Source organism: Microchirus variegatus (assembly GCF_963457635.1).
Source record: "Microchirus variegatus genome assembly, chromosome: 19".
Taxonomy (NCBI): domain Eukaryota; kingdom Metazoa; phylum Chordata; class Actinopteri; order Pleuronectiformes; family Soleidae; genus Microchirus; species Microchirus variegatus.
Window position 1 is genome coordinate 21,563,524 of NC_139820.1, and position 20,789 is coordinate 21,584,312.

Consider the following 20,789-nt stretch of genomic DNA (forward strand, 5'->3'; position numbering starts at 1 on the left):
GTTGACGTGCGTCGCCGCTCTGCACAGAATCTGAAGCAGCAGATTTGAGCCGACGCAGCGTTGAGTCATCGGGTCGCTATGAAAATAACTTGACTTCTGCTTGATTTATGTGTTTACTACGTTCATCTTTGGAAACTATTGTCCTTGTCGGAGTGGTTCGGAGACTCCGCGTCGCTGCTGAATCGCTGCTGAATCCTCCTCGTCTTCTTTGTTAATACAGATCATATACGACAGAGCAATGCACTTAAAAGTGACCTCTAACGTCATTATGAAAGAACATTATGCAAATTAGCTGAGAGCGTTTTATTTTAAGAAACGCTGTGAATCGATCTCGTCCACGTCGTCGTTGTCACAGGCTTTCAGACATTTTATGATTTAAACATTCGACGCTAACACAATGAATTGCCTGAAGCCTGTTTTCTCTTGAATGGCCACCAGGGGGCGACTCCACGTGTATTTAATTCTACCAGAAAGTTTTACAAACGAAATCGCTAGTTTCAGGTGTTTTTCAGTACAACAAGGCGTCCATTTTGTACATAATCATCCCCGTCGGAGTCAAATACAACAAAGTAGAGCATGTTTTGGGGGCGGGGCTACTGTGTTATTGACAGCTTGTATTATCCAATAGTTAAGAGAATTTCAGGTGTAATCTCACAGTAGGTTGACACTTCATTTAAAGCTCCTATAAGCGACATCATATTTTGGCTGGCTAGCTAGCTGCTAATTACATAGTAATCAGTGCTTATTTTTCCAGCATTAGCATAGCTAGCTAACGCCACTGCTGCTGACTCGGGATAACGAGATCTTTACGAGAATAAAAACTTTTAAGTGGCTATAATCTTATATCTCGCTAGAAGATGAGTATACAGTGCTTCACTTGACAGCATTAGCATAGCTAGCAACCGTCACTGCTGTCAACATGGGATAAAAAGCAAATGTAGGCTAGAAACAGAAACTTTAAGGCTGCTGTCATCTTGAGGCTAGCTCGCAGATGAGTCATCAATGCTTGATTTTCCCACATTAGCATAGCTAGCTCACGTAAGTGCTGTCACAACATGGGCTAAAAGGAAATGCCGCCATGAAAATGTACACATTTTAGCTGCTGTCATTTTATCGTTAGCTAGGAGATGAGTCACCAGTCGTAGCATTGTTAGCTAACATCACTGCCGCTAGCACAGGATAACCAGAGCGATAGCCATGAAATAGAAACTTTAAAGGTGCCGTCATATTTTGGTTAACTTTTTGGCCAGCATAGAGGGAAAAGTTAATTCTGGCTTCTGAGGATTCTTTTTTAAAGTTTTAGCATGTGGCTAGTTAGCGTTAGAGTCCTCCTATTTATTAAGCTAAAAATACTATATTTTGTTGTTGTTGAAAACGCAACAATTCTGTTCTGTTCTGTGAGTCCAGAAAACACGTACTTGCCTTATTTCTGAGTATTAGCTGCACATGGAATATTAGCTCGTCTCTGAATTTCCATTATCTCGAACAGTGAACATGCTTACATGTATTTAAATGTCCGTCTTCTAAATATGCAAACGTCCACGATCAGAGCCGTTTCACTGACGTTAGCTTTAAACATTCATGAGCGTTTATCTGTAATTTCAGTCTTAAAGTCCTCACCACCCACTCCATCCCTCCTGCTGCAGCCTCACACAGGCTGTTTACTGTTGTGCAGCTGCCATCTCGCTGAGAGCAGCGTCTGCTGGAGAGGTGATAGCACGGCTGGCCTACGGGAAGCCACTGAGCTCCATTCATCTGTCTCTCCACTTTATCGTCCGCCTCTATCTGTTTCCCGGCTGCCAAACTATTTATTATTTAATTCGCTCTGCGTCTCTCGGGCTCGCCGACTCGCTCAGTCTCCGTCTCCGTCTCCGGTGGACGCAGCGACTTTAAGGGGTTTTAAAAAACGCCACAGTCGCAGATGTCGGGAGACGCAGGCAAAGACAAATGAAGTCAATTAGGTGGATAATTATCTTCGGGATAATGATTTTTTTAAAAAACGAGTGAAACAGAGACACCAACAGGAAGAGAGAGGAAGCTTCTCCAGAGTCGATGGACAGGAAATGGGCCGTACCAACGATGAAACTTCACCCAAACTAAAATACATTTATTCATGGCATTAACAGGCCTATCAGAGGACATGGATCAGGTCCACAGTCCAGTTTAGACGAGTGACTACTAGGTGCTTTCAATGATCCTTACAAGCTTCAATACTGCTGCAGACACGGGATAACGAGATCTAATCTAGCCAAAATAATACATTTTAAATGGCTGTCATCTTATATCAAGCTAGTAGATGAGTACAGTGTTTCATTTGACAGCATTAGCATCGCTAGCGAACATCACTGCTGTCGCAACATGGGATAAAAGGAAATGCAGCCATGAAAATGTTTTTATCTTTTTATGCTTCTAATGATAATTATTGCATTTTTTTCCACTAAAATCCACAATTGGTCGACTTCTATTGGCATTGACACATGTATTAAAGTTCAGAGTGGGTGTTTCAATCATAAAAAGTATAGTTCCTGAATGAAATCAAAGCTCATGTACAGAGATATGGTAAATACCAAAGTATAAACCTTTGTTCAGATGTGCTAAATTACGTATATCCTAGATTGCAGCCGTTGGGATTGGGCCTTTTCAAATTGATTGTTTAGCCCAACCCCCCAAACTCTACATGCCTAATCTGCCGCCGCCCCCAAAAACCAGTAATCCTACAGGAAACACTGTAAACGCATATTGAGCATACCCATTACAGCATTAATACTACTAATGTAATAATAATATGTCATTAAACCATTAAAGCCGATCCATTATTTCTTTCTGTTCACTCTCGTATTAAATCGATTTTTCTGCCGCACGCGAAACACGGATCAATCTCAGCCCGACGTGGGATTACATTCCCATACGCTGCTGTAAATAAGTGGCAGAGAGAGACAGAGACACGGCGAGTCTATCACTCTGCTTATTACACTGTGTTCATGGCCGACAGTCATGTGACCGTCTGCTCCGCTGTATTAGCCTGATCAATACGACATTGGCTTAAATATAACACAGCGGAGTGAGGCGCAGAAAAGTAGACTTTGACTGTGTTTAAAGTCTCAAAAGACAAACGTAGGACGATCAAAGACGACATTTGGTCCAACAAAGAGTCCGAGGAAGGATCTGAGCCAACGTTGAAAGGATCGTGTGAGGACGCAGTGACCAGCAAACACTGATCACTTTATCCTCGAGTCCAAGTGAACGTTTGTGCCAAATCTGAAAGGATAATCTTCACGTTTGTCTGGGACCTTCACGCCTGATCTTTGAGGTGTTGATCAGTTCATTCTAGAGTCTAAAGATCTAACTTTTAATGTTTTTCTTAGCTGCTAATGGAAAATAATGGTCCGAACCGATCTAAAGTGGAAAAGGCAGAGACATAAAGTCAGACAGTGTGTTGGGGGAAAATCTAAAGAACAAATGAAGCCAGAAAAAAGTCTGTATCTGAAATGAAAAGGAAGTAAAAATAGGAAACAACAGATAAAGGCGTCTGTCTGTGTGTCACGTCCTCTTTTGTCCTCTTTTGTCTCCATGTCCTCGCTGCCTGAACGCCGTCAGTAGCTTCATGCTCGTGCACATTAGCGTCTCGTGATATAAAACGATACGAAATCAGTGCAAATATATTGAACGTTACGGTCGACGCTTTCCTGAGTCGTAAAACTTCTGTTTTGGAAGAGACGCGAGGACCCAAACCCAGCAGAGATGGAGACGCTGGCTTACACTCACTCCCATCATGCCTTGCCAGTCTTCATTTAAACCAATAGTCGGCGGCGTGGCCACAGCATTAGAGCAATTTTCACCAGCAGAGTTGAATTACGACGACTTTGGGCCAATTCCAATAAGTCGTGGTGTGTGGTAACTGTCAGCTGAATATTTGTATGAGTATCATCTTATAACTAACTGACAACCTAATAACTTGATGACAAACGGATCGTAATAAATAATCCTGACGTAAATGTGTTCTTCTTCTTCTTCTTTTTTGGAGTTGACAGACTGGACGCAGCTTTCGCATTATTCTGCCCCCTACAGTCTGAAGACGTATCTGCATCTAAGGGGTGTCCCATTTCTGAGTGACAAAATAACCCTCAACACTTGGTTTTGAGGCCAGTTAAGATTAAAGGTTAAGATAGGAATTGGCCCTTTATCTCCCTGTTGTTTTTCTCGCGATGCATTCAATTTGGTGCTCGGTTAACGGGACATCGAGACGTCACCGGGGCTGGAGGCCTTTAGACGATCGATGATGGCGCAGTGGGGGGTTTGAGTCGTCCTGACGTCGGTCGGAGGGTGTTCCCTGAATTCATCCCGATACCTGAGCCTCGAGGGATCTTTGCGAAGACGTCTTCCTTCATCGTGTTACACGCAGCTATAACTGGCCGGGACTTTCTTGGCAGAGCGAGCTGAGACTCAGCTGAGAGCGAGGGGATCCGGTGATGGAGCGAGGGGGAGGATTTTCACGGGTGTCGACGGAGGGAAAGACTTTGGCGCCGAGGGCCAAGATTCATTAAATGACTGAACAATTAGCAAAGAGCTCCACACGTGTGTTTGTTTACACGGCAGCTTCTGAACGCACTGAAACCAGATCCGAGGTGTTAACGTAACACATGAAGACTCACTTTCCTGTCGCTGCAGTGAAATATTCAAACTAGAGCTGCAAATAACAATTTGTTTGGTCCATAAAATGTCAGAAAACCTTCAAAAACTAATAAAATAATGAAGTAAAATGTCTCAAACAATGTGGACAGAAAACTGTTAGCGTAGCAGTGCGTAAAATATGTACATTTTAGCTACTTTATTTTTCTGCCCGTTTTTGGACTTCGTAAAACAAAAAATGTGTTGCGTTATTAGCATTCTGTGTCGTTCCTGTGAAAACAAGCTCCGTCAGGCAAAACTATCAGATCTGGCAGAGGGAGCGTTTGCGTGTATACAGCAGCAGAGCAGAGAGGGGCCGGAAACGAGAAGCGATATTCCCGTTAAAAAACTGCTGAATGACAAAAACTTTCCGTGTACTCCTGTTGCCTCCGTCTGTCTTAAGCACTTCCTGTGTGCAGCGCGGGAGTGTCCCCCGGTGACATGAGGTCTTACCACTGATATACCGAGATACACCGGTTTAAACTAGGACAACTTTGTTTTTGACTTTATTATTCTGCCCTTTTCTGGACTTCGTGAACAAAAAATACGCTGTTACGTTATTAGTCGTCAGGCAAAACTATCAGACCTGACTGAGGGAGCGTTTGTGTGTATACAGCAGCAGAGCAGACAAGAAGCCATATTCCTGTTCAAAACTGCTGCATGACAAAAAATTGGACAAACACGATGTTACGTTATTAGTAGTATTCTAGGTCGTCAGGCAAAACTATCAGACCTGACTGAGGGAGCGTTTGTGTGTATACAGTAGCAGAACAGAGAGGGGGCGGAGACAAGAAGCGATATTCGTGTTAAAAACTTTCCGTGGGTTCCTGTAATCACCTCCTGTGTGACACGAGATCTTACCACTCATATACCGGCGTCGACTACTGTCCAAAACCAGCTAAACCTAAACGACGACATCTTAGGTTCGAGATTACGCCAAGTTTTTTCGACAACGGCGTCTCTGAAAAAGTGCAGACTCGTGGTCCTCACCTCAAACAGCTCGTCTGCTGTGCTGTAGTGGACGGAGGCCGGCGAGGCGTCCGCAGGCTGGTCGTTGCACCACTGCAGCTCGCTGAGATAGTTGACGCTGTCGAAGTCGCTGGTGTCCAGCTGCGAGAGGTCGATGTCCGGGAAGTCGGTGTCCAAGCGGTCGGAACACACCTCCTCCTCCCCATACTGAGAGGGAAACATCAGAAGGAAAAGGTCACGTTAGTCAAACATGGAGACGGACGTCGACGTCCCTGAAGGACCAGGAGCGTCTTTGTTGTTTTCTGACACTTTTGCTCTTTAACTCCTACCAAACATGGGAAATAACTCTGCTCCCAGCTGAGGCTGGCGTTTCCGTTGCTCAGCGCTTTGCTAGCTTTTTTTTTTTTTTAAATATGTATGCAGTGCAGTGGAGGCCACTTTGGATAAAAGCCTCCATCATCTGCCGTATGGTGTGTATTATTACACTGTTCACTGTCTCCTCGCCCATCAACAGCCCCTCGTCTCTCAACAGCTACTCATTATAGATAATGAGACTTCCTCGTCTGACGAGAGTTTTATTTATTTATTTATTTTTTACACGGAAGAAGAAGAAGAAGCTGCTGCTGACGTTAAAAGATGAGTTCTTGTTGTTTGTGTGGCCTTCAACAAAGTCCACAGGTTCTGGAGCGTCACAATATATGTTTTTTACAATACTTCTGTAAGACTAGGGCGATATTTTTAGGCCATATCGCGATATTTATAAACTTTGTATTTCAACACCTAACCCTGACCCTAAGTACTAACGTTTTATGGCAACAGGAGGATGTAGACGCAACAACAGTTGGCACCAACTTTGGCCCGAACGCACTTGTAAACAATGGAAGAAACACGGGACAAACGGGAACTAGTTCCAGACGGATGCCTACAGTATCTGCCAAAATACTGGTGCGTTAATAATTGAACAGCTTTAAGTGAAAACCCCCTCAGTTCCCTTAAGCATCGAGGAAAACCTCTTTAATAACTATTTATCTTCCACAAAATCCATTAAATGTATGTTTTGACAAGTTGTAAACACAGATAAATCTTCACAGATTGAGCTCTCGAAAAAAGAGAATTCCCGAAACTCTGCGATGCCCTTAAGTTCAAAATAAACTCTTCTCAAGAAGTTTTCATCACTGATAGTTCTCGAGATCCCTCTTACCCTGTGAAGGGACCCCTAAAAACTCTTAAAAGTTTGAAGGACAAACCCCTTAAATTCTCTCAAGATCACATCAAACCCCCTAGAAATCTCTTTGTTGATCAACCGCCTTCAAAACCCTGAAGAAAACCCTCAAGTACCAAGAAACAAGAACTCTTGTTCACTGGTAGTTCTGGGGCTCCATCTTACCAAGTTTAAGAGATCCCTAAAAACCCTTTAAAGAAAAAGGAAAGTTCCCTTAAATGCTCTCTTGATCCTTCTCACAAAAAGAGAATTCCTGAACCTTTTACGGAAACCTTTAAGTACCAAGAAACTCTTCTCAATAACTCTTCATCACTGATAGTTCTGGGGTTCCCTCTTATCCTGTGAAGGAACCCCTAAAAACCCTTTAAAGAAGAAGGACAGAGCCCTTAAATTCTCTCAAGAGCACATCAAACCCCCGAGAAATCTCTTTGTCGATGAACCGCCTTCAAAACCCTGAAGAAAAACCCTCAAGAACCAAGACACTTTTCTCAAGAACTCTTCATCACTGATAGTTATAGAGTTCCCTATCACCAAGTTAAGAGACCCCTAAAAAACCCTTTACAGAAGAAGGACAGAGCCCTTAAATGCTCTCAAGATCCTTTGAGAAGTTCTAAACCTTCATAGATAGATCTCACAAAAAGAATACCATTTTTATGGAAACCCTGCAATTCCCTTAAGTACCAAGAAACTCTTCTCAAGAACTCTTCATCACTGATAGTTCTGGGGTTCCTTCTTACCCTATGAAGAGACCCCTAAAAGGCCTCTAAAGAAGAAGGAAAGTTCCCTTAAATGCTCTAATGATCCTTCTCACAAAAAGAGAATTCATGAAAGCTTTTTGGGGAAACCCTGCAATTCCCTTAAGTACCAAGAAACTCTTCTCAAGAACTCTTCATCACTGATAGTTCTAGAGTTCCCTCTTATCATTTGAAGAGACCCCTAAAAACCCTTTAAAGAAGAAGGACAGACCCCTTAAATGCTCTCAAGATCACATCAAACCCCCTAGAAATCTCTTTGTTGATTAAATGCCTTCAAAACCCTGAAGAAAAGCCCAAATTCAGATCTGCAGAGTGATCCAGAGCCACGTGGTGAGCAGACACAACACATGGCTGAGACTGAAACTACCAGCCACGTCACTTTAGAGTAAAGAGAGAAAAAAAGAGGAGGAAGTGTGTGTACGTGACTGAGTGTGAACAGACGAGTCTGTGGTCTCTCTCTGGGGAGGAGGAGGAGGAGGACGGAGGGGGAGGAGGGACAATTTTAGGGAGTTATGTGGGGAAATGAGTGTGAGGAGGAAACGAGGAATCAAAGGCAGTTTTCTGTGCACACGTTTTCTTTGAGAGAAGACAAGAGGAAGATCAATATATAACGTTGTATTTGCAGAGAGGAAGCATTTACTGGTGCGCACGCACACACACACACACACACTTCCTCTTCCATTCTTCTCACAGGGCGAGTAAACAGGGCCGACCAGTTACAAAGCAACCGTCTTTCAAACAGACGTTTGTTTGGTTTTTTTCTTTCCTTCTCTCTCTGCATCACGTTCACTCGACTGTAATTTAATCTCAAACTGACACTGAAGAGCAGACGCTCAGAGTAAATAATCCAGAGGAGAACAGACACTTTGAGAGCTGCATTCATTCAAATTATTCCTTAAGAGGTTTGCAAATATTTTCAACAGATCCTTGTTCAGGGCGATGCCGACTATTATGATGCTCAATTTCACGTAATTCCGAGATACTTTTTGTTTTCGAGAAGAAACTCAACTTACTGTCAAAGTGCTTCAGGGAAAATGTATCATTGCCTGAATTTCAAAAATTCATCAAAATTATTCCTTATGAGATTTGCAAATATTATCAACGGATCCTTGTTCAGGGCGATGCCGACTATTATGATGGTAAATTTCAAGTAATTCCGAGAAACTTTTTTTTTTTTTTGAAGAAAGTCAGCTCACTGTCAAAGTGCATCAGGGCAAATGGATCATTTCCTGATTTTCAAAAATTCATAAAAATTATTCCTTAAGAGATTTGCAAATATTATCAACGGATCCTTGTTCAGGGCGATGCCGACTATTATGACGGTAAATTTCAAGTAATTCCGAGATACTTTTTGTTTTCGAGAAGAAAGTCAACTCACTGTCAAAGTGCTTCAGGGAAAATGGATAATTTACTGAATTTCAAAAAATCATTAAAATTATTCCTTAAGAGATTTGCAAATATTTTCAACAGATCCTTGTTCAGAGCGATGCCGACTATTATGATGGAAAATTTCACGTAATTCTGAGAAACTTTTTTTTTGAAGAAAGTCAGCTCACTGTCAAAGTGCATCAGAGCAAATGGATCATTTCCTGAATTTCAAAAATTCATTAAAATTATTCCTTAAAAGGTTTGCAAATATTTTCAACAGATCCTTGTTCAGGGCCATGCCGACTATTATGACGGTAAATTTCAAGTAATTCCGAGATACTTTTTGTTTTCGAGAAGAAAGTCAGCTCACTGTCAAAGTGCATCAGAGTAAATGGATAATTTACTGAATTTCAAAAAATCATTAAAATTATTCCTTAAGAGATTTGCAAATATTTTCAACAGATCCTTGTTCAGAGCGATGCCGACTATTATGATGGTAAATTTCACGTAATTCTGAGAAACTTTTTTTTTGAAGAAAGTCAGCTCACTATCAAAGTGCATCAGAGCAAATGGATCATTTCCTGAATTTCAAAAATTAAGGCAAACGTCCTTCATCACGACGCGTAAACAAACACACGTGCGATTATTTGTTCACGATCAAACGAGAGATTTCAGATTCAGGTCAGAGGAACACGAGGGAAAACGAGTGACGTCGTTTATGTTTCCCAACGAACGACAGAAGATTTAAACGGAAGAGAAAAACGCTGTCAAAGAGTTAATCAGCCGAGTGGAGGAAGAGGAGGAAGAGGATGGAGGGAGCGAGGAGAGGTGTGATAAAGGAGGAGAGAGAGGGAAGGAGACATTAAAGTGGAAGTGATTGGTAAGACGAGCGAGTGAGGGGAAGAAAAATGGGAGATGTGGGTCAGAGGAGAGAGAATGAAAGAGTGATGAGGGAGGAGGAGAAAGATGGAGGAGGAGGAGGGCAGTCGTGACTTAATGGAGAAGAAGAAGAAGAAGGGATGAGGAGAGAGGAGAGGATGTCCTCTGTAAGACCCTCCCGCTGCTTCCCCTGTGTGTGTGTGTGTGTGTGTGTGTGTGTGTGTGTGTGTGTGTGTGTGTGTGTGTGTGTGGTTAGCATGCAGCTCACATCCTCCTCACGAGCGCCTGACTCATCCCCCTCTTCCACTCCTTCGCTCTGCACATCCCTCCTTCCTTCACCTGTTCATCAGCTTCCTCACTTTCTTTGCCTCCTTTTTCATCCTTCTTCTTCCTTTTCCCTTCTTCATTCCGGTCACATCTGTTTATTTTCCTCCCTCTTCCACATTCATCCTCAATCTCTTTCTTCTCGTTTCTTCCCTCACAACAGTGCCTCCTCCTCCTCTCCTCACCCTGTTCCTTCCCTTGCCTCCTTCTCTCCTCTCCTCTTCCTCTCCATCCTCACTCCCTTCTTTACTTCCTCGTAAACTCCGAGGACAGACTGATTGATTTCTTTGTTTCCATCCGCTCTCTCTCTCTCTCTCTCCTTCTTCTTTTCCACCACCTGAGATGTCAGTCAATAAAAACATCCTTGGGCTCGTCGCACACGCACACACACACACACGTGCACACACACGCACACACACACACACACACATAAATCACGATAAAGTACGCCTCACTAAAACCAAACGGTGACTTAAAGACACCGAGAGGAAAAAGGACGTCCCACTTCAATCCCGTTTTATTTAAATAGGCCTCCGATAATAAAAAAAAGTTATGATTAAAAAGACCCTGAACGCCTCACGGTGTACTTCCTGTTGCCAGAAGGTGGCGCCACACGTCGGCTTTGTCGGTTATCAAAAAGAATGGAGATGGATGCTGCGTGCTATTTATGCAATTTTAGCCACATATTATATATATATGTATATATTTATCATGGTTGCCACGGTAACCCACCTCATCTATTCTCATTGCATTATGGGATATATTTACAGCTATAAACACACATGTTGTTTTACCTCTTAAGGAATCATTTTAATGAATTTTTAGGGTTTAAATGGAAGAGAGAGAGAAAAATGTTACCCAGAATGCAAATCTGCTGGCCGTCTCACTCTGCGACAGCTTCACCGGTTCATTCAGGTACTGCATTTAGCTCAAGACGAGCTGCGACAGCGCAAGTATGTTAGCGCGCGGCTATTTTTAGCTCTTATCCTGGTCGCATGAGCGACTCTTCCACAGGCTGCTGGTGACTGGAGGAGCTGCTGCCAGACACACATGACACACACACACACACGCCCGTGCACGCATACACACACACACACACACCTTGACCCCGAGGCTGTGTTTCCACCACATGACAAAATGATAAAATGATAAACGTGGTTTTGTCTCACACACTTTAATGAATGAATCAAAGGCTGAACTGACAGCTCGCGTCCCTTATTACACGCCTCACTACGTTAGTGCATTAGTGTGTGTGTGTGTGTGTGTGTGTGTGTGTGTTCAAAATGAGTAAAGGGGCTCCATTCCATTTTTTTAAAAGGGACGTTCTGTGTGACTTTAATTTAATTCCCATAATTCCCTCTCAAACTCGCTGAATGACCAGCAGACGGTCGGGGTCGTCACTCAGTCACTAAGTCATGAGGTCAGTGTGTGTGTGTGTGCGTGTGTGTGTGCGCGCTGTGATAAACTCAAATTAGGTCAAAGGAAAGTGTGTGTGTGTGTGTGTGTGTGTGAACATTCATTCATTCATTCCAGTGGATTAGGTGTCTCACTCACACACACACACGCGGCTGTCGCGTCTTTCTAGGATCGTCTCAACGTTAACTTGATCAACATGAACTTAAATAACTTTTCCATAAGCGTTAGCGCTTCTGGTCGCAGAGATAACGAGTATAACATGTTAGGCTATATATACGTTAAGTAAACACCAACAAAGTGTACGAGAAGAGGAGAGAGTGAGAGTGTTAGCTAAACTGAGCTAACTTTCTCTCATCTGTCCACTACAGACTAGTTTTTCTTCCTGTTAGGCTTCGTTTTTAAGGTTTTGTATCCTATATTTCTGTTGCTAGTAGTTCTCTGCTAGCCCTGCTAACATAAACCCGAACTATCATCAGCTAGCTGCTCTCTGCTAGTCGTGTTAGCATCCTGTGTGTTAAAATGCTTCAGGGTACAACATAAACACACTTTGTGACCCACAAATGACACATTTATTCCACAAATGAACCAGCGACAACACTGTTAGCATGCTGTAATACGCTGCTAACAAGCCATCTATGAGAGGAGAGTGAAAGTGAAAACTTAGCTAACTTTCTCTCCGACTGTAGTTTTTCTCCCACTTAGGTTGTCACCATAAGCTAGCTGCTCAATGCTTCAGGGTACAACATAAACACACATTGTGGCAATATATTCCACAAATAAACCAGCGACAACACTGTTAGCATGCAGTAACATGCTGCTAACAAGCCATAGCATCAATATCAATCAGAAAATCATTTAATTTATTCAATATTTGGGACCAAACATGTATTTTTAATGTAATAAGTAAGAACAAGTTGCTGCTACGATGTAATTAGTTTACTTTTTATTGACAGAATAATTAAATTGTATTCCCAAATGGACTCTTATGTCGTTTTTAACGTCGTTATAGCGTCTCAACATCGACTCTGTGGCCTTTTGCCCTTTGACCTCATGACAATAATGTACTCGTAACACAGGGAGGAGACGAGAAGTGATGAAAAAGAGGGAAAGAAACTATGGAGAAGTGAAATTGAGTCGTATTGAGTCAATAAAAGAAAAATCACGTATTTCTAAATATTGTTTTCGCTATCTCACACACACACACACACAATCAAAGGCTCTCTTCCTCTCAGACACACACACACTTTCTCTTCCCTTATATCTCTGCGAGAACACACACACACACACTAAATGATGTGTGGCCTTCAGTCAACAGCAGCAGTGTTATTGAGTGCTGCTGATGCCACTTTCAGTCTCGACTCTGAAAACACTCAAGAGTTCAATCAAACTCTCGCTCGCTTCTTTTTTTTCACGTCAACTCTGCGCAGCTCGGTTTCGTAATAATAAAAAAGTTTGGGAATTGGGAAAGCACGAAAATAACTGGGAAGTGATTTGATGATCTTCAGTTTCAGTATTAGTCGTCGTGGAAGACGTGAAGCCGCAGACTTGTTTACGTCGGGTTTTTATTCACGACCTCGTACGTTTTTCTATTAACCTTTTGTGGATTTCATCCGACTTTGGGGCGGATTATGAATTTACAAGAATAAGGCTTTAAAAGAGTCAAAGAAATGTCTTCAGAGAAAAAGACAGAACTGTTTCTAGAGACTTTAGGGAGGGGGGGGGGGGGTGGTTAAAGTAGCGGGGGCCCGCTAAAGTAGCTACTTTAGCATCTACTGTAGTCGCTAAAGCACTTTAGCTGCTACTCTAGTGTCTACTGTAGCTGCTAAGGTATTTTAGCGCTACTTTAGCATCTACTGTAGCCGCTAAAGTACTTTAGCCGCTAATATTGCATCTATTGTAGCCGCTAAAGTACTTTAGCTGCTAATTTAGCATCTACTGTATTCACTAAAGTACTTTAGCTGCTACTTTAGTTACTAAAGTACTTAAGCTGCTACTTTAGCATCTACTGTAGTCACTAAATTACTTTAGCTGCTACTTTAGCATCTACTGTAGTCACTAAAGTACTTTAGCTGATACCTTAGCATCTACTGTTGCTGATAAATAATAATCAGCTAATAATCAGAATTATCTGTAGTCTGAAAGCTACTATTGCGACTAAATTACTTTATCTGCTAATGAAGCAGCAACTGCACTTTAGCTGCTACTTTAACAGCGACCTTACATTAGCATCTAATGTAGCCACTAAAGTACATCATGTGAACTTTTATATAGCATCATTTGTCTTTTTCTCTTTGTTTTCAAACCCTGTTGAAGCCAAAACCCCCAAAAACAAAAAGAGGAATAAAGGACGAGGCAATAAAGCGCTCATTACTTTCATAATGACGCTCATAAATATTACTAACGGTTTCTTAACAAAACACAAAGTCAAGGTCGACACCCTCAGCTTTGTTATCGCAGCATTGATTAAAAAAGAAGAACAATAAAATCATTCATCGCACATGCGGCTAACGTGCTAAATCAGAAATTAAGTGAGGTTTTCCGGCTTCGTGAAATGAAAACGATCACGTGAACATTAACGATACTTTCTGAATTAAGTTAATTTGTTGACGGTCCCTGGTTTTTCTTCAAAGGTACCGCCAGAGGAAACCAGCGTACCGTCTGTGGTACACGCGCCACAGTTTGAGAACACGGGCGTAGATCCCGTCAGTCTACAGCTCTTCCTTCCTCCAGTGAGATCTCTTACACTGATCTCACCTCCAGTCGACCTCTGCCTCTCTGAAACCTAATCTGACTCCATATCCTTCCTCTACGCCATCCCTCCATCCCTGAGACGGAGGAGAGAGACGCTGAGGCTAAATCTGGAATCAGCTGCAGCGCTGAGCCTCGGCCTGTTCCCTCAATGTAAGAGGCTAATGATGGACGCACGCACACACACACAAGGACACACACACACACACACACACACAGCTCCATTCAACAGGCTGATTAAACTGCAGTGTGGGTGAGAAGTGTGTCAGTTCTGCAGCGAGGACGCAACGGCCTCTGTGCTGCAGAACTACACGGATCCACAGACGCTCACTGACGCTCTGACACTCACATACAATCACATACATAGACATGCACAGACAATGTGATACTCACAGATGCTCACAGACGCTAACAGACACTTACAGATGCTCACTTAGACCCTCACAGACACAGACGCTAACAAACGCTCACTCACAGACACTGATGCTCACAGACACTGACGATAACTGACGCTCACTCACAGACGCTAACAGACGCTCACTTACAGACACTGCCGCTAACAGACACTCTCTGACGCTAACAGATGCTCACGGACACTCTGACACTAACAGACGCTCACGGACACTCTGACACTAATAGACGCTAACAGACGCTCACAGACACTGACGCTAACAGACACTAACGGACGCTAACAGACACTCACAGACACTATGACACTAACAGACGCTGTCTGACGCTAACAGATGCCAACAGACGCTAACAGACGCTCACAGACGCTCACAGACACTCTGACGCTAACAGACGCTCACACACACTCTGACACTAATAGACGCTAACATACGCTCACAGACACTCTGACGCTAACAGACGCTCTCTGGCGCTAACAGACACTCTCTGACGCTAACAGGCGCTCACGGACGCTCTGACACTAACAGACGCTCACAGACACTCTGACGCTAACAGACGCTCTCTGACGCTAACAGACGCTCACGGACGCTCTGACAGTAATAGACGCTCACAGACACTGACGCTAACAGACGCTCACAGACACTCTGACGCTAACAGACGCTCTCTGACGCTAGCAGACACTAATAGACGCTAACAGACACTATGACACTAACTCTCTGATGCTCAAAGACACTTTTTAGAAAGGATAAAAATGTAAAAATCTACAGTGAGTTTTTTAAAAGCGTTCGAACGAGAGCGTGAACTTTGACAAAAGAGCCGCGGGCAGAGAACAATCACCACTGACAGTCTGTGGACGGATGACGGATGACGGACGGATGATGGACGGATGATGAAGAGGACGAGACAGAGTGTGAAGCTGAATCAGAGCTGCAGAGTCCTGGTGTTTGTGGTTAAGGGATCGGAGAGAAAAGCTGATCGAACAGGAACAGAAATAACTGCAGTGACACTGACGTCTGCAGAGAAACTGACGCTTTGGTTCTTTCAAGACTTTAAATGTGTGAGAAAAAGATGAAAAGAAGGAAGTGAACAAGGTTTTAGAGACTGAGCAGCAGCTGGAGAGGATTAAATCTGCAGGAGAGGAACAGATCGGGTTTAAAACTGATCAATAATCCATTAGCAGAAAATGTTCTTTTTCTTCACTGCAGTTCATTTAAAGACTTAAAAAATAAGGTTACGAAAAGATAAAAAATAGACTAATGTGGATTTTATATAAACATTATATAGTTATAATGAATTTCTAATTATTTTCTCATTTTAAATGTTCCATTTTATAATGAATTTCTAATTATAATTAAATAAAATACAAAATAAAACAGACTTTTTTTATTTTATTATTTCCCTAAAAGTAAAAAATGATAAAAAAAAAAAAAAAATTTTAACAGAATAAACTTCCCCAAGAAAAGAGCAAAGAAAACATAAAACATTTATATTCATATTTTTTCACTCGCAGGGCTTCCGTAGTATTGTAAGATATTAGTGTTACATCGTCCGTGTACGTGGGGTGGGAGGAGCTCTGGACAAAGAGACACGCCCCCAAACAAGTGAATCAACGACTCACGATTTTGCCGACTGTGCGATCTGACTGCTCTATAATCTGGAGACTCCACATCACAGTGTGTCCTCTGTGTCCTCTGGGTCCAATCTCCTTAAAACACCCGTAACATCCTCTAAATTCCCTGATGATTAAATTACCAGAGAACAGGTTTTTAACCCTCGGCGTCTCAGGTGTCCAAACTGTCCCAGCGTCTCGTTTCACTGAACTCCACCTTCATCAATCCATTAGACTCCTGCAGCGAGGACGACGTCATCCACATTCAAAAACGTTAAGTTTCCACTGAGACAGAGACGCAAACAGGACGAGCTTTATTTTGAAAATCTTACGCTCCGTTGCGACTCTTGATCAAACCGCCATTACACCGTTAGATAGTAGTAGTATAAACAGACACTAAAAATATCACGGAAAAACAATGCCCCCCAAAAAAATCGCGTAAAAGCAGACATCCACAACAACATCTCACAAACGGACTCGCCCCCCTAAAAAACTGCGTAAAAATTGCCCCCAAAAAATCTTGTAAAAACAGACACGGCCTCAAAACAATCTTGTAAAAACAGACACGGCCTCAAAACAATCTTGTAAAAACAGACACCCCCCCCCCAAAAAAAAATTGCACGCACACCTAAAAAAAATCTCATACCAACAGACACACCACTTAAAAAATCTCGTAAAAACAGACACACCCCCAATAAATCTCGTAAAAAACAGACACACCCCTTAAACATCTCGTAAAAACAGACCTCCCAAAAAATTCTTGTTTATTTCCTGTTTACTTCTCATTTATTTCCTGTTTATTTCCTGTTTATTTCTCGTTTATTTCCTGTTTATTTCTCGTTTATTTCCTGTTTATTTCTCGTTTATTTCCTGTTTATTTTCTCGTTTATTTCCTGGTGTCTTCCTCTCCAGTCCGACTCTGTGAACTCAGCAGATCTGATGTTTGTTTATCCTCTGAAGCTTCATTAGCACTTAGCTCTGGATGCTGAGCGTCAGATTGGATCGTTGATCCGTCCAAAACGACACAAACTAATGAAGTTTCACTCTCCGCACTTCATCCATCATCATCATCCTCCTCTTCCTCCTCCGCTCAACCTTTCCTTCTCTTTCCTCCACATTCATCCTTGGTTGTGATGTAAATATCCCGCACACTTCTGCCCGCACAGAACAGGCCTTTTGGATTCTTTTATGGCATAAAAATGCCACATTTGGCACAGAATATTAAATATTTCTATTCTGTACGTCAACATTGTGCAATAATCCACGTCTCGTCGAGGAATAAATCAGGTTTTTTCCTTTGAAAACAACCCTTTTGGACTGAAAACTTAAGTTTGTGCGACTTCACTCCCCTACACCAAACCCCATTGAGAAAATCAGCGATTTTACGACACAGCACGCAGGAGTTCTTAATCCACTGCTGCCTCAAACTTTAACCTTAAATGTATTTTTTTGTGTTTGAAATATTTTATTCCAGTTTACACGAGTGACACAAACTGACCACAGGAGGCAGCAGTGGACCAGCAGCTCCTGTGTTCCTGTGAGATAAAAATGATGATTTTCTCTATGGAGTTTGGTGCGGGAGAACAATTCATTTAGAAATGTAATTTTTTAACCACAAAAGGCCGTTTAAAAGTGAAAAATTATGTTGTAGATGTAAATTGGGGATTTTTTTTTAATTTCAATTAGTCTTTTATTACGTTTTCATCCATTTTGCCGCCGACTTTGTGTCCAAACTTCACGCGACCACACTTGGAAAAGCCTGAACTGCAGCCTTCGCTCCTTTTTTTAGCAGATAATCTATCTTTTCTGTCAGGCGGTGTTTGCAAAGCTCTTAACAGGATAGAGTAAACCTTATTGCAAAGGGGTCGGGGTCAAAGGTCACAGGTGTGTTTACGCTTGAATCACGACAGGAGCAGTAACCGTGCACAGGGTAACGACTTCTGTTCTGATTGTTTTCTAATGTCTAATATACGTTTAAATGACCACACACACACACACACACACACACACACCTTTCTCCGACCCCGTGGTCACATGGTTCTCTTATTTTGAAACTACAAATCCCACACTCGCCGTGACCTTAATCCAGCGGCGACAGGTTCGGGCCAATCAGATTATTTCACCTCTGACCTGAGCCCAGCGGCGTTTGATTAGCGAGTCTCCCGGTGTTTGTTAAACACAAATTTGTGTAACTTATTCACGAGCTGTTGCTCATTTCTGCCGTAATTTGATGTTTGGGAAAGCAAATGTGCAGACGTACAGAATTAAAATGTTTTCAGTGCTGCCTTTAGCCGCCGACAACGTGATCTACTTTGGATTCTCGTCTCTCGTTTCCTGCTCTGACCCTGGACCAGCTCGCTGTCTGCTGCTGCTGCTGCTGCGTCGTCGTCCTTTGTGCTTCCCAGAAGACGCTGTCTGCAAAATAAAGAGGATGATGCTGCAGCAGCAGCAGCAGCAGCAGCAGCAGCGCGGACACTCATTCTGATGAAGGGAAAGCTGAGGCTCCACATAATGTCAGAGACACCGAGCTGCGGCGGCGAGGAGGAGGAGGAGGAGGAGGAGGAGGAGGAGGAGGAGGAGACGAGCAAGGACGTTGTGGGGGAAATACGATGCCTCCGCCCGGTAAAATGATCTCACTGAGTCACTGGTAACGCTGGGCATTAATCAATTATCACGAGTCAAACGAGGTAAGACGTGTCCAGACTGTCCACCAGAGACCTTTATGAACGAGAAATTAGACAATGAGCTCTAAAGTTGCCATCGACACCGAGTTAAAATTATTTATTCAGAAAGGAAACATAGTATTAATGCATTTTTTTGTCATTTTTAAATAGAATTGAATGGTTTTGGCCTTAAATCTGAAATTTGCCAGAATAAAAATGATGAAATTAGTCTAATAATGTGAAATAATCTACTTCTTTTGACTTCTTTAAGGAGGGAAATCAATAAAAATATAGTGTTAGCATCGCAGAACCAGGTCAAATGCATTTACTATACATAATGTTAGCAAAAAATAGGTTTTTCACGATACTAGAATTGCAAATATTGATACTCATACTGCTGTATGCAATGTATTATTGGTCTTAAAATAATCTAAAATACAGTATAATTTAAGCGTAACGTGTGTGCAACGACCACGACTGTCCACCAGAGACGTTTAGCCTTTCATGAACGAGAAATTAGACAATGAGCTCAAAAGTGGGCATCAACGCTCTGAGCTCCCCCAATAAAAGTGATTTATTCAGGCAGAAAACATGGCGTTATTCCATTTAAGAGCCATTTTTAAACAAAATGTTATGGTTTTGCCTTAAATATAACATTTTCCTGAAGAAAAATTATGAAATTTGTCTCATAATGTTACTTATTTTGTCTTCTTTAAGGAGGAAAATCAATAAAAATATAGTATTAGTATTGATTTTTATCGCAGAACCAGGTCAAATCTTCTAATAGTTGTGTTTTAAGGTGAAAATGTTAACATTACAGCAGCACTGTTAGCATCTTTACTGATACTGTTAGCATCGTCAGGTTGGCGGGTCGTTCCACTCACCAGGAGGTGGGGGGGGGGATAAAGACGAAGAAGGATTTTAACACACAGAAGCTTCTTCTTCTGGTTTCAACTGTCTGTCAATTAATCAATAAATCAATCAATGGCCTGCAAATGTAATCAATCAGCCCGTGGCGTCCGGCCAAGGTCGACCTTGAGATGAGACTGACGACGCAGCTGGAGCTGATTCAGTAAAATCGACTGAAACAAAAACAACAAAAACAACCGCTTCATAACGCTCGCTTCATTCTCTCTCTCTCTCTCTCTGTTTGTCTCTATGTCTCTCGACCGTCAGGTGTTAGCGCCTTCGATAACGCGAAGGAAGCCGCGGCGCTCTGAGATAATTACACGGCTAATCACGTCCTGTTTGAGCTGAGGGAGAAAAACATAAACAAAGCTCTGAGTGTGTGTGTGTGTGTGTGGGTGTGTGTGTGTGTGTGTGTGTGTGTGTGTGTGTGTGTGTGTGTGTGATTATGATGTGCAGTCAGAGCGCTATGATTAACGGACTTCTCATTACACAGTGGTTGTGTGATGTCGAGCGTGAAACACACACACACACACACATAAAAACAACAACAACTCAGTCACTATGGTCTCTATAATGGCTAGGCTAGCACTAATGCTAATTACGGCCGTCATATTCTCTTCAAAATTCACATATCCGGACGTTAAAAACACGTTAGATTTGAAGATAAACAGCCTCGAAGCTCTTCAGACGACTGTGTCGTCCAGCAGAGGGCGCAGTGAACACGGCTAAGTCTTAAATCCACTTTGAATCCATCAGAAAAAAATAAGCTAGTGATCGTAAAGTTGTTCTAAGAACTGTGGTGAACGGCTTCACCTTTAGTTTTGTTGTGTCAGTGGAGAACACAAACAACA

General features: G+C 42.4%; 1 protein-coding gene across 1 annotated transcript in view; it reads right to left on the minus strand.

Annotated features, from left to right (window-relative positions):
- ppargc1b (peroxisome proliferator-activated receptor gamma, coactivator 1 beta) overlaps positions 1–20,789 on the minus strand; it is a gene marked incomplete at its 5' end in the record, with an annotated part of 86,077 nt that overhangs the window by 20,592 nt on the left and 44,696 nt on the right. The window contains one exon of the mRNA XM_083906219.1: positions 5,659–5,844. Within this exon, the coding sequence (XP_083762345.1) occupies positions 5,659–5,844 (186 nt within the window). The remainder of the gene's footprint in view (positions 1–5,658; positions 5,845–20,789) is intronic.